The sequence below is a fragment of the Cherax quadricarinatus genome, chromosome 53, assembly GCF_038502225.1.
Source record: "Cherax quadricarinatus isolate ZL_2023a chromosome 53, ASM3850222v1, whole genome shotgun sequence".
Lineage (NCBI taxonomy): Eukaryota > Metazoa > Arthropoda > Malacostraca > Decapoda > Parastacidae > Cherax > Cherax quadricarinatus.
Genome location: NC_091344.1, coordinates 6440717 through 6455895, shown reverse-complemented (window position 1 = coordinate 6455895; position 15179 = coordinate 6440717). Strand labels below are relative to the sequence as shown.

General features: G+C 37.0%; 1 protein-coding gene across 1 annotated transcript; it reads left to right on the top strand.

Moving 5' to 3' along the window:
- Positions 1–461: 461 nt before the first annotated feature.
- On the top strand, positions 462–1782 carry LOC128692274 (facilitated trehalose transporter Tret1-2 homolog). The gene has a single exon (XM_070096241.1). It carries the CDS (start codon positions 524–526, stop codon positions 1667–1669), a length of 1146 nt encoding a protein of 381 aa, XP_069952342.1. The 5' UTR covers positions 462–523; the 3' UTR covers positions 1670–1782.
- Positions 1783–15179: the final 13397 nt, after the last annotated feature.

The window sequence follows — 15179 nt, the reverse complement described above, 5'->3', positions numbered from 1 at the left end:
ACTGGTCTGTAGCTTAATGCTGCTTGTCTGTCTCCTTAAGAATTGTGTGTGTGTGTGTACTCACCTATTTGTGGTTGCAGGGGTCGAGTCTTAGCTCCTGGCCCCGTGTGTGTGTGTGTGTGTGTGTGTGTATGTGTGTGTGTGTGTGTGTGTGTGTGTGTGTGTGTGTGTGTGTGTGTGTGTATGTGTGTGTGTGTGTGTGTGTGTGTATGTGTATGTGTGTGTGTGTTTGTGAGTGCATGTGCGTGAAAAATTCACAAGGCTCTTGACAATTCCTTATCTACAACTCTCAGCAGAAATGGGAAAAGGGGTTGGCGTAAGGTAACATTGGCTTGAATTTTTATTCTCTCAAACTGATGTTGATATTTTCTAATTAATGATATTATTTTTGTCTTGCCAGGTATGATCTGTAGAAATGGAAAAAATATCGCTATAACTACTCATTGCAGGAAGCCTGGGATACTTGGGATCAGCTATAGGGAGCTGTGTGAGTGGACCACTACTAGTGAAGCTTGGCCAGCGAATGACGTTACTGGTGATCCTACCCATCGCTGTGGTTTCATGGCTCATCCTCGCTCTTTCTCCAACCGTCTGGCTTCTATTAACTAGTCGCACATTTCTGGGCATCACCATGGGCATCATGGCTATTGCTTCTTTGCTATATACCATTGAAATCTCTCATAAGAATATACGTGGAATTCTATCTGGAGCCAATTACTTAGCTAGGCTATTGGGCTTTTTAGTAGTGTCTGCTCTAGGAGTTTCTAAGCTCGACTGGAGACAGATGGGCTTCGTTTTTAGCGGAGTGTCAGCAGTTCCTTTCTTTTGCCTCTTTTTCCTGCCTAACTCTCCTCGTTGGCTCGTCACTCAAGGTCGTCTTAGCGAAGCTCAGAAAGCTCTTGTTTTTTTCAGAGGGAAACATTATGACTGCGAACCAGAATTACTTGATATCACACAACAAATTAATAATGTAAGTAGGAAGACAAATAACTGTTATCAACAAGCGCGGTTGCTGTTTGAGACAGAAACTATTAATATATTCTTATTAATGACCTTTTTAACTTTCTTGTTGTCTATGACTGGTTGTTACGCTCTACTGACATATTTAGTGCCTATTTTCCAGGCAGCTGAGGCAAACTTGGATCCATTCATCAGTGCTATAATATTTTGCATTATTAGGGTTTTTGGAACTTTAGTTCATCTTTGTGTAGTTGATCGTCTAGGACGCAAACCATTGATCTTAATTTCATATTGTTTGTGTTCTCTGTGTATGGCTATTTATGGAATGTACTTCTACATACATGGGACAGGTATTACCAGTGGCATGGGGTGGATACCCATTACAGCAACAATGATATTTATCTTCTTTATTGGCGTTGGCCAGCCTGCCTTTTCAATATTGTGTGGAGAACTTCTGCCTACATCATGTCGATCTGTTGGAAATTCGATATTTGTCTTGGTATTAATGACTGGGACATTTATTGCATCTTATACTTATCCCATGACAATAGAAGCACTTGGCCAACACGGGACTTTCTGGGTCTTCAGTGGTGTGTGTGCAGTAATAACTTTTGTCAGCGCTGTCTGTCTTCCAGAGACTCGCGGACGCTCGCTGGAAGAGATCACGGGAAACCGTCTTAACTGCTGGGCAGAAACTACAAAACTTTGAAAAACTATTCCGCCATCATTCAATAGTTTTCAAAGACTATTCTTGTGGGTATCAACACAATGTTTCTAAGTAAGAACTTCCTGGATTTTGAAAATAAAATGTACCAACTTTTATTCTTGTTTTATTAATTAGTGACAGCGGAAAAATAGTCCCCTGTCTCGTCATACCATGAAGTCAGTATATTGTTGACTCATAGTATCTCACGTAATGTAAGCGAGAATGATGAATAAAAGCAGAGAAAAAGATGAATTTAAAAATTGACAACCTCCTCCAAATCTGTAAAAAACTACTTTTAAGTATTTTTCAAAGTATATAAAAAGGTATACAAGTGTGAATTTGGTTACAGATCAAATTGTTGGCCTCAGTAATCTTTTAACTTAGAATAGAGGGAATAAAAAGAACCATTGACAAAAGCTGTGTTAGTGTGCTCGGTCCCAACAGGTAGACCGGCATTAGGGAATACAGGCAATATTTAGTCCTGGAAGGAAGAGTATTTTCACTGATGAGAACAAGTAAGGATGACAACAAAATAAAATTAAAGTTATACGAAGCTCTAAAGCCGTATGTTCGAGATCGAAGCGGTTTTAGGGTATGGTCCCACCCAGGTCTTTTCCCTAATGTCACCTGGCAAAGCCTTGTGTGTTAGTCAGAGGTGGAGGCTTAATCCTCTGTCTGGTAATTGCGAAACGGACGTACTGCTTAGGCAGCCTATATACTCTAGTCCCTGATGAAAGGAACCCTGAAAGCCGTTAGATTATAATAGCTTGGTTGTGAAGTGCAACTCCTCAAGGGAGATTCCTTGACCAAGTTGAGCGGCTCTTGATGCAAGGAAATGAAAATGACCTCCTCCTTGGATCGAATCTTGTCGATTCCCATTATCCTAAACGCTGTATGACCTATATAGGTTTATCACTCTTCCCCTGAATGTAATAATACCCGGAAATAATGAATGTGGGGTGTGAGCAAGGTATACATTTTATGGAAGAACTCATATAAACCGCTAGAACATGAAAACCAAACACCAGTGTGTTTTTCAGCAGTATATAATTCTGGAGGCACCACCACTCTACAGGAAGAGACGTTTCTGGACACGCTTTGACACCTTCTCTACCTGTTTAGAACGTAATCAATCCTTGACTTGTTGAACACCTAAAGTGATCAAAATCGTACTCTAAAACACGTTGTTTTTTTACTATTGTTTCTGACTTATTTTGATCTCTCCCGCAGAACATCATGCAACTGCTCCTCTCTCTTTTCTTACTAACTGTTTTAGTGTTTATTTCACTTTTTTTTATACTAACTTCTATACTAATTTATTCTTAATCAAAACTGAAGACAGTATACCATGCAATGCATTAAAAAAAGTTAACAGATAAATTCATCTCTTTTAATATTGTTTTTTTGGTTCTCGTGGAAAACATATGTAATTCTGCAATAACCAATTACCATTATTATTAATATAATTATTTTCGTGGCTAATGAGACGTACGTAGTCTCGATCTAAACAAGGAGAGAAGTACTCCAATTCCTTGGATTAAGAGGCATTATCCAGCATTAAGGCACTTTGAAGGGAATATAAAAAATTATCAATATTTATATCATCCTATGTTGCAGTGTGAGAGTTGAACAATATTATGTTGCATAGTATGACCTCTCCAGGTCAGCAATACCTAGAGAATACCTGGAAAGGGCTTCGAGCGTCAACGCTCCCGCGGCCCGGTCTGAGACCAGGCCTCGAGGTGGATCAGGGTCTGATCAAACAGGCTGTTACTGCTGGCCTCACGTAAACATACGAACCACAGCCCGGCTGATCGGGTATTGATTTTAGGTATCTGTCCAGTGCCTTCTTGAAGACAGCCAGGGGTCTATTGGTAATCCCCCTTATGTAGGCTGGGAGGCAAACAGTCTTGGACCCCTGACACTTATTGTGTTGTCTCTTAATGTTCTAGTAGCGCACCTGCTTTTGCAGGGAGTGCTTTTCGTGTGTAGGTTTGGTATTAATCCCTCTAGGATTTTCCAAGCGTATGTTATCATGTATCTTTCTCGCCTGGGTCCCAGGGAATACAGATCAAAGGACTTCAATCATTCCCAGTAATTTAAGTGAAAGTTCTCTGTACATTCTCCAGGTCAGCAATTTCTCCTGGAGAGCGAAGTTAGTGTACAGCAGTACTTCAGCCTAGAGAAACAACCGATTTGAAGAGAATCATCATGAGCTTTGCATCCCTAAAATTGAAGGTTCTCATTATTCATCCTATCATTTTTCTAGCAGATGAGGTAGATACATTGTTGTGGTCTTTGAAGGTGAGATTCTCTGACATTATCGGTCCCAGGTCCTTCACATTACTTTTCCGCTCTATTGTGTGGCTAGAATTTTTATACCCTGATAAGGTTTTAATTTCCTCAAGTTTTCCATATCTGAGTAGTTGAAAATTCTCTTCAATGAACTTCATATTGTTTTCTGCGGCCCATTTAAAGATTTGGTTGATGTCCGCTTGGAGTCTTGCGGAGTCTTCGATGGGGGGTTACTGTCATGGCAATTCGGGTGTCATCCGCAAAGAAGACACGGAGCTATGGCTTCAATCTCTATGTCAGACATGAGGATGAGGAACAGGATGGGAGCGAGTATTGTTCCTTGTGGAATAGAGTTTTTCACTGTAGGCGCCTCAGACTTTACTCTTGTTTACTACTACTTTTTGTGTTCTATTTGATAGGGAATTGCAGATCCATCTACCAACTTTTCCTGTTATTCCTTTATCAAGTATTTTGTGTGGTATCACACCATGGTCGCACTTGTCAGTGGCTTTCGCAGTCTCATGCGATGGTGTGGTTGCCTCAGAGCAAATTTTATTCTACTCCGCGTTTTGGTGTACTAGCCTCCTTTCTAAAATTTTCTCTTATATGTTAAAAGATATATTTTTCATTTACGTTAATGTAAAAATTAATTATTTTGTACCAGAAGAACCTTGGAAAACTTAAATAAATTTATTATAACAAGTGCAATTCAGTTAACTTAATCTAACTAATTATATTTTATATAGGTTTACAAAAATTTAATTATAAATAAACACAATGAAATATATTTTTCTCGTTAGGTTCAGAATGATTTTTGGGAAATTATTGCATATTCAAATTTTCCCTTGCTTTATTCGGCAAGAAGAGCGTTGCTAAATAAGCGAAAATTGCAAGTTTTAAGTATTCGGCACGACATGTCGTGTCGAATAAGTAAAAATTTCGATTTTGACTTTTCTGAATGTTTTAAGCCAAACGGGAAACTCGGGATGTGCTATATAACTTTGGTCACTGGCCACCTGTACAGATCACAAGTTGTATTAACCCTTTTCCCAAAACAGTAAAACCGTAGTGAAAGGTTGAAGTCGATCGGATTAGTTATTCTCAATTTATAAAAAAAAAGTACAGGAAAAAAATAAAAAAAAAAGTTCTCCATACTTAAATGTAACTCTTCAGCGATACCTATTTAAAAAAATATATAAAACTTATTAAAAACTCCAAAATGTAGTGAATTTTCAATATTTCCCAATTTCCTTTTCTCAGTTGTATTTTAATCAAAATTCTCTGTAACTGCTTAAAAATAATTTTTAAAGAAGCCTAAATTTTCACAGTATTTTTAGTAAATTGACAAATTAGTCCCTATGCAGCAAAAAGTCAGTATTAACAAGATTCTGATTAATATACATAAGTATTTAGAGTTTGATGCAGATTAATAGTAGTATTCTCTAGTTAGTTCATTGACAGTTTATTTAATGAAATCAAATTAAAACTTACGCAGCTCAAAATGAATGCCAAAGTAAATCATATTTCCACTGAAAGTTGAAGTCGATCAGAAGAGGCATTCTCCTGTTATTACTTGGAATCCATTAATTATAGGTTGTTTAACTATGTAAACTGTCACTCATGCATCTACAAAGACTAAACTTTCTGAGTACTATTATGTACGTAATATGTATCTGTCCTTAAAGATATATATAGCATGATATAAGCGGGACAAAAATGAACAAAATTTTATACCCATAATTAGAAAATTTACATTAGCAAACTTCAGTAAAAATCAACACTTGCTTCGAATTAGAATAAAGATTTTTAGAATGTTTGTATTAATATTGGTAGAATTACGGGCAATATGTTAAGTAAAAGGACAGATGCAACTAATGTGACATTTTAGTGTGGAAACGTTTCGCTCTCCAGCTTGATAAAGCTCCTGGAGAGAGAAACGTTGCCATAATAAAATGTCACATTAGTTGCATCTGTGTCCTTTTAGAATGCTTAAAGCCAAGCAGACGAGGCTTTAGAAAGTTATCAGCTTCATTCACATAATGATCATAGGGCACCTGCACACTCAAACATTTGCGTGAAGGGCTAATAATAATAGCAATAATATCAATTATATCAATAATAATAATAGAACCGCTACCACTACTGCTACTACTACTAGTACTACTACAACTAATACTATAGTTACCACTACTACTAGTAATGCTATTAATAATATTATTCGTAAGCGCAGAAGTGAAAAAGAAATCACTACCAGAAATCACAAATTAGATGTTTGTTGTTCATGGTATAACAAAAGAGGTTGAATGAACTTTAGGAGTCACGTCATAATGAACTTCGTTTCTGGGTTGGTTACTATATGCAGCAACACGTCATCAGCCATCCTGAGTGAGTCTTGACGCTGCCTCCGACAACTTCAGTAAAACACATTTCTACTCCTCTGAGGAAGCCTCAGTATCCAGGAGTCATCACGACCACAGTAGTACCTACTACTAGTTAAGCAACGACGTATATTCTCTAAAGCAATCATACTGTAATATCAGTGTTAATGCAATGGATTTTCTCATAACATTCTTACAGTTTCGTCGTAAGGAAGTTCTGAACAAGTTTTAAGGGTGATGGCATGAAAATAACAGTTTGCTAAACAAAGTTTTATTTACTAACTGCGATTCGCCATTAAGTCGAGTATTTTCAAATTAATCTAACCCTCCAACAGCAGTCCTAAAGTTATTTCTCAGTGCACGAGAACCTTAAATTACAGTTCTAATAAAAACTCACGAGAGCAGCTAGAAAGCAACTTCTCAGTTATACAGCTATCACACAATAATCAAGAAATTCTGCAAGTATTCCGTATACTCAAGGAATTTCTAGAACCACATTAATAATAGCACTTCTTAGAGATCTTTTGTTTCCATAAATTTCTGGGTATAAATTATAGACTTACATTTGCGACTACACTCTGAATAGTCAAGGTTCGGATTTCTAGCTTTGGAAAACTTTTTTTTTCCTTGCATTAGTTAGCTAAAATTATATTAACAAAATAGAGAAGCTTATAACATCAACAATATGATTGAAATAAAAAAAGCTGCGCGACATTCACCACAATCTACAAGAAAAAATACATCAGCGAGTGACATACAAAGTAACAATTACTCCTCAGATGAAACAAAGAAGATTGGAAAAAAAGGAGAAGTTGAGGCTGAGTGTGTGGACACCCCACAACACTCACCTGAGGGACACTCCCGTCTCAACATATTCCAGGATGACACCAAGCCTGAGGGACACTCCCGTCTCAACATACTCCAGGATGACACCAAGCCTGAGGGACACTCCCGTCTCAACATATTCCAGGATGACACCAAGCCTGAGGGACACTCCCGTCTCAACATACTCCAGGATGACACCAAGCATGAGGGACACTCCCGTCTCAACATACTCCAGGATGACACCAAGCATGAGGGACACTCCCGTCTCAACATATTCCAGGATGACACCAAGCCTGAAGGACACTCTCGTCTCAACATACTCCAGGATGACACCAAGCCTGCCTTAGCAACCCAGGTTAGTACTAAAAAATTTCAGGATAAGGACGTTATCCATGCAAATTTCATTCCCAATTTAAGCTTATCTTGTCTCGAAGGAACTTTCGCTATTCATTCCTTACAAGTTTCTGTTCTTGTATCCATGCAATATTCGTTGAACCACGAAGATGCCTCATGAAACATAAATAACTATTAATTGCGTATATTCACGGTTATACAGCGAAAAAGGAATGAAAGGTAACCTTGCTTAATCTAACGAAGGTGAGATTAATTCCAATTCCTTGGATCACATTTTAGACGTTGTTTCTTTATCCTGATAATTATCTGGGACTGATTGAAATGTAGACCAAAGTTTCCTAAGTGTGTGGTAGTGTAGTGAGTTTTTTTTAGAACGTTTAGATGAAAGTCAACGATAATTTTAGGGTGTTGCAATTTAGCGTTGATCTCTAAATTTATATTAAATACTTAATCAATATATTAAATAGATGAGTAGTTTTAATGATTTGACATGCTGAAGGAGTGTGAGCAAGGTAACCTAACATTCATGCTGTAAACCTTGCTAATTTGGATTATGTTGATACTCTGACATCTCATCACTCTTTCGAAGATTTTTGTGATGAGTGAATTTAGGACTACTGGTCTGTAATTTTAGCTAGTGCTTTACTACCACTCTTATGCAAAGGAGCTATATCTACACTCTTAAGGTCTCTGGTACTTCACCTAGATCTACGCTCTTTCTTTAAAGAATACCGAGTGCTCCTGCTAGTGGCACTTTGCATTTTTTTTATAAATAAGGAATTTCATGAATCTGGTCCAGGTGCTGAGTGAGCATGTTTTCAATTTCTCTTTCGAATTCTATGGAATTAATACTAATGTGATTAGCACGGCCCTCCGATGGTATGAAAGAAGTTTCTGCATACTCTACCCTCCTGTTATATAGTGGGGGCCAAGGCCGGGTCACCACTACTTGGAAAAGACCCGGGCCGGGAGAATACCGGCTAAAAAAAAAAAAAAAAAAAAAAAGTGGGCTGCTGAACGCGGAATCATACTATTCCTTTAGAATTTCACTCATTTATTGTTCATTTTCAGTATACGAGTCTCCTCTCATTAAGTGTCCAAATTTACAAGTAGTTCTTAGATTTGATTTTGCGTATAGAAATGTTTTGGGTTTCTTATAAGATCCTGGATGGCCTCTTGTTTCCTGTATGCTTCTTCTGTTTGATACGACATCCTGAATTTTTGTTCTAAGTCAGTGATCTCTCGGCTAAGACCGTCTTTCCTTCGCTGCCACATATTTATGTTTTTAAGCAATTCGGTAACCCGTTTTCTTCTTTTGTATCATCATCCACGCTCTCTTTATATCTGATCTTCTGGGTTTCCTCAATGGTACATATTTAATACAAACCTTGTTTGTAACTGACTTTATAGTTTTTATTGATTTCATACCCTGAGTGTTTGCAAAGAGGAAGCAGGATTTACCATTTTGGATGCTTTGGTTCGGTGTGTTTTTAGTTAGTAACACAGGTGATGTGCTATATCACATCAAACATCAGAATGGGGAAGAAATGTGATCTAAGTGACTATGACAGTGGAAAGGTAATTGGTGACAGACGGGGTGATTTGAGTATCTCAGAAACTGCTGATCTAAAAATGGTCTGAAAAACACAAAACCAGTGAGCGGCAGTCCTGAGCTGACAGGAAAGTGACAGTAACTCAAATAAACAGTGGTATGAAGAAGACCATTAGCGAATGCACAACACATCGAACCTTGAAGAGAACTTGGTATAGCTGCAGACCAACCCAAGTTCCACTCCTCTAGCTAAGAACAGGAGACTGAGGCTTCAGTGGGTACAGACTCGACAAAACTGGTCAGTTGAGGATTGGAAAGACGTCGGCTGGTATGACGAATCACGATTTCTGCTGTAACATGCAAATGGTAGGGTCAGAATTTGGGATAATCGTTTGGGATGTGATGAAACGGGAGATTCGCAGCATGAATGTTCAGCCGATAAATCTGCAGCAAATGCGTGATGTTATCATGTCAACACGGACACGAATCTCTAAGGAATGTTTCTATCACATTGTTGAATCCATGTCACGAAGAATTCAGGCTGCTCTAGGGGCAAAGGAGTACCTTAGCCAGTTCTAGAAGAATATACCTACTTAAGTTATATAAGAAATTAAAGAACTCCTATACTAACCGATGTTATAAAGAAGTTAAAGAACACTGTGAGTCTGTCTAGTGTGTTTTAACTGATATCCTATTTCAGAAATTCTTTTGTTTACATTTCTGGCTATATGGCTCATTAAAAATTTTACACAGAAGGAAGATGAAATTCTGAATGATTTCCAGTATGGGGGGATGCCTTTTTTATTCTCGATTATTTTTGAGGTGCCCATGATTTAGGTTCCTAGAATGAAGAGCACTTCTATATAACTATCACAAGCATGCTTCTCTCCACACAGGTGATGGCATCTCTGGTGACGGCACTTGTGCAAGTAGGTACTGGCACTTCAATGGCATTCTCGGGCATAACGCTGCCACATCTCACCAACCCCAAGACACACGATCTCTTCCTCAACCAGTCACAAACACCATTATTTGGTATGAATTATTAGCATTGTATTGATGGGGAAGAGGAAAATTCATACAGGTCTCGCAGTACCTGGGGAATGAGAGGTAATCAAATTATATATATATATATATATATATATATATATATACATATATATATATATATATATATATATATATATATATATATATATATATATATATATATATATATATATATATATATATATATATATATATATATATATATATATATATATATATATATATATATATATATATATATATATATATATATATATATATATATATATATATATATATATATATATATATATATATATATATATATATATATATATATGTCGTGCCGAAAAGGTAAAACTGGTCAATTAGCAAGAACTCATTTAAAATTAAGTCCTTTCTATAATTTTCTCTTATACGTTTAAAGACATATTTTTTCATTAATGTTAATATAAAAATTTATAATTTTGCACCAAAAGAATCTTAGAAAACTTACCTAACCTTATTATAACAAGAACAATTTATTTTAGCCTAACCCAAAATATATTTTAGATTTGTTTACAATAATTTAATACTAAACAAACACAGTGAAATGTGTTTTTTTCGTTAGGTTCAGAATGATTTTGGCGAAATTATTGAATACACAAACTTTCGCTTGTCTTATATGGCAAGATGAACGTTGCTATTTAAGCCAAGATCGCAAGTTTTACATATTCGGCACGACATATATATAACAATGAAATCACGAAACAAGTGATTTTAAATCATTTACCAAACTGCGGCAGGCCAGGACTTGACCCTACGTACCTTGTGCCGCCTTCAGAGACAGCACAATGTACGCATCACCTTACCACTAGGCCAGCGATCCTACAAGAACCAAGTTCGTAGGGTCGAGTCCTGGCCTGCAGAGGTTTGGTAAATTATTTCAAATTACTTGTTTCGTGATTTCATTGCTATATAGACTGCTTGTTGAGGCGGGTATTCAGACAGGATGAGGCCGAAATTAATCCTTGACATATCACTGCCACGAGTGTCCTCGGACCAAGGCAAACACATAGCTCCGTGCTGTGTGCTTGGTTCTTGTAGGCTCGCTGGCCTAGTGGTGAGGTGATGCGTACATTGTGTTGTCTCTGGAGGCGGCACAAGCTTCGTAGGGTCGGGTCCTGGCCTGCCGCAGTTTGGTAAATGATTTAAAATAACTTTTTCCTGACTTCATGACTCTCTCTCTCTCTGTATATATATATATATATATATATATAGTGTGTGTGTTGCCGAATAGATAAAACTGGTCACTTAGCAAGAACTCGTTTAAAATTAAGTCATATCTAAAATGTTCTCTTATTCGTTCAAAGATATATTTTTTCAATAATGTTAATGTAAAAATTAATAATTTTGTACCAAAAGAGCCTTAGAAAACTTACCTAAACTTATTATAAGATAAATATTTTAGATAAGTTTACAGTAATTTAGTAAACAAAGACAGTGAAATATTTTTCTTTTTGTTAGGTTCAGAAGGATTTTTGCGAAATTATTGGATGCACAAATTTTTGCTTGCCTTATTCGGCAAGAAGAGCGTTGTTATTTAATCCAAAATCTCAAGTTTCACCTATTCGACGCAGGGTGACCCAAAAAAAAAAAAAAAAAAAAGAAAGAAAATCCCCAAAAAGAAAATACTTTCATCATCATTCAACGCTTTCACCACACTCACACATTATCACTGCTTTTGCAGAGGTGCTCAGAATACAACAGTTTAGAAGCATATACGTATAGAGATACACAACATATCCCTCCAAACTGCCAATATCCCAAACCCCTCCTTTAAAGTGCAGGCATTGTACTTCCCATTTCCAGGACTTAAGTCCGACTATATGAAAATAACCGGTTTCCCTGAATCCCTTCACTAAATATTACCCTGCTCACACTCCAACAGATCGTCAGGTCCCAAGTATCATTCGTCTCCATTCACTCCTATCTAACACGCTCATGCACGCTTGCTGGAAGTCCAAGCCCCTCACCCACAAAACCTCCTTTACCCCCTCTTTCCAACCCTTTCGAGGACGACCCCTACCCCTCTTTCCTTCCCCTATAGATTTATATGCTTTCCATGTCATTCTACTTTGATCCATTCTCTCTAAATGACCAAACCACCTCAACAACCCCTCTTCTGCCCTCTGACTAATGCTTTTATTAACTCCACACCTTCTCCTAATTTCCACACTCCGAATTTTCTGCATAATATTTACACCACACATTGCCCTTAGACAGGACATCTCCACTGCCTCCAACCGTCTCCTCGCTGCTGCATTTACCACCCAAGCTTCACATCCATATAAGAGTGTTGGTACTACTATATTTTCATACATTCCCTTCTTTGCCTCCATAGATAACGTTTTTTGACTCCACATATACACACATATATATATATATATATATATATATATATATATATATATATATATATATATATATATATATATATATATATATATATATATATATATATATATATATATATATATATATATATATATATATATATATATATATATATATATATGTATATATATATATATATATATATATATATATATATATATATATATATATATATATATATATATATATATATATATATATATGTATATATATATATATATATATATATATATATATGAGAAGTTTTTACAAAGTAGAAGTGATGCAAGGAGGGAAGAGTATATGGAGAAAAAGAGAGAAGTTAAGAGAGTGGTGAAGCAATGTAAAAAGAGAGCAAATGAGAGAGTGGGTGAGATGTTATCAACAAATTTTGTTGAAAATAAGAAAAAGTTTTGGAGTGAGATTAACAAGTTAAGAAAGCCTAGAGAACAAATGGATTTGTCAGTTAAAAATAGGAGAGGAGAGTTATTAAATGGAGAGTTAGAGGTATTGGGAAGATGGAGGGAATATTTTGAGGAATTGTTAAATGTTGATGAAGATAGGGAAGCTGTGATTTCGTGTATAGGGCAAGGAGGAATAACATCTTGTAGGAGTGAGGAAGAGCCAGTTGTGAGTGTGGGGGAAGTTCGTGAGGCAGTAGGTAAAATGAAAGGGGGTAAGGCAGCCGGGATTGATGGGATAAAGATAGAAATGTTAAAAGCAGGTGGGGATATAGTTTTGGAGTGGTTGGTGCAATTATTTAATAAATGTATGGAAGAGGGTAAGGTACCTAGGGATTGGCAGAGAGCATGCATAGTTCCTTTGTATAAAGGCAAAGGGGACAAAAGAGAGTGCAAAAATTATAGGGGGATAAGTCTGTTGAGTGTACCTGGTAAAGTGTATGGTAGAGTTATAATTGAAAGAATTAAGAGTAAGACGGAGAATAGGATAGCAGATGAACAAGGAGGCTTTAGGAAAGGTAGGGGGTGTGTGGACCAGGTGTTTACAGTGAAACATATAAGTGAACAGTATTTAGATAAGGCTAAAGAGGTCTTTGTGGCATTTATGGATTTGGAAAAGGCGTATGACAGGGTGGATAGGGGGGCAATGTGGCAGATGTTGCAAGTGTATGGTGTAGGAGGTAGGTTACTGAAAGCAGTGAAGAGTTTTTACGAGGATAGTGAGGCTCAAGTTAGAGTATGTAGGAAAGAGGGAAATTTTTTCCCAGTAAAAGTAGGCCTTAGACAAGGATGTGTGATGTCACCGTGGTTGTTTAATATATTTATAGATGGGGTTGTAAGAGAAGTAAATGCGAGGGTCTTGGCAAGAGGCGTGGAGTTAAAAGATAAAGAATCACACACAAAGTGGGAGTTGTCACAGCTGCTCTTTGCTGATGACACTGTGCTCTTGGGAGATTCTGAAGAGAAGTTGCAGAGATTGGTGGATGAATTTGGTAGGGTGTGCAAAAGAAGAAAATTAAAGGTGAATACAGGAAAGAGTAAGGTTATGAGGATAACAAAAAGATTAGGTGATGAAAGATTGAATATCAGATTGGAGGGAGAGAGTATGGAGGAGGTGAACGTATTCAGATATTTGGGAGTGGACGTGTCAGCGGATGGGTCTATGAAAGATGAGGTGAATCATAGAATTGATGAGGGAAAAAGAGTGAGTGGTGCACTTAGGAGTCTGTGGAGACAAAGAACTTTGTCCTTGGAGGCAAAGAGGGGAATGTATGAGAGTATAGTTTTACCAACGCTCTTATATGGGTGTGAAGCGTGGGTGATGAATGTTGCAGCGAGGAGAAGGCTGGAGGCAGTGGAGATGTCGTGTCTGAGGGCAATGTGTGGTGTGAATATAATGCAGAGAATTCGTAGTTTGGAAGTTAGGAGGAGGTGCGGGATTACCAAAACTGTTGTCCAGAGGGCTGAGGAAGGGTTGTTGAGGTGGTTCGGACATGTAGAGAGAATGGAGCGAAACAGAATGACTTCAAGAGTGTATCAGTCTGTAGTGGAAGGAAGGCGGGGTAGGGGTCGGCCTAGGAAGGGTTGGAGGGAGGGGGTAAAGGAGGTTTTGTGTGCGAGGGGCTTGGACTTCCAGCAGGCATGCGTGAGCGTGTTTGATAGGAGTGAATGGAGACAAATGGTTTTTAATACTTGACGTGCTGTTGGAGTGTGAGCAAAGTAACATTTATGAAGGGATTCAGGGAAACCGGCAGGCCGGACTTGAGTCCTGGAGATGGGAAGTACAGTGCCTGCACTCTGAAGGAGGGGTGTTAATGTTGCAGTTTAAAAACTGTAGTGTAAAGCACCCTTCTGGCAAGACAGTGATGGAGTGAATGATGGTGAAAGTTTTTCTTTTTCGGGCCACCCTGCCTTGGTGGGAATCGGCCAGTGTGATAATAATAATAAAAAAAAATATATATATATATATATATATATATATATATATATGTATATAGATATATATATATATATATATGTATATAGATATATATATATGTATATAGATATATATATATATATATATGTATATAGATATATATATATATATATGTATATAGATATATATATATATATGTATATAGATATATATATATATATGTATATATATATATATATATATATATATATATATATATATATATATATATATGTATATATATATA

Bases quoted from the DNA above. Each gene is read 5' to 3' on its own strand.
- LOC128692274 (XM_070096241.1), top strand. From the start codon at position 524: ATGACGTTACTGGTGATCCTACCCATCGCTGTGGTTTCATGGCTCATC.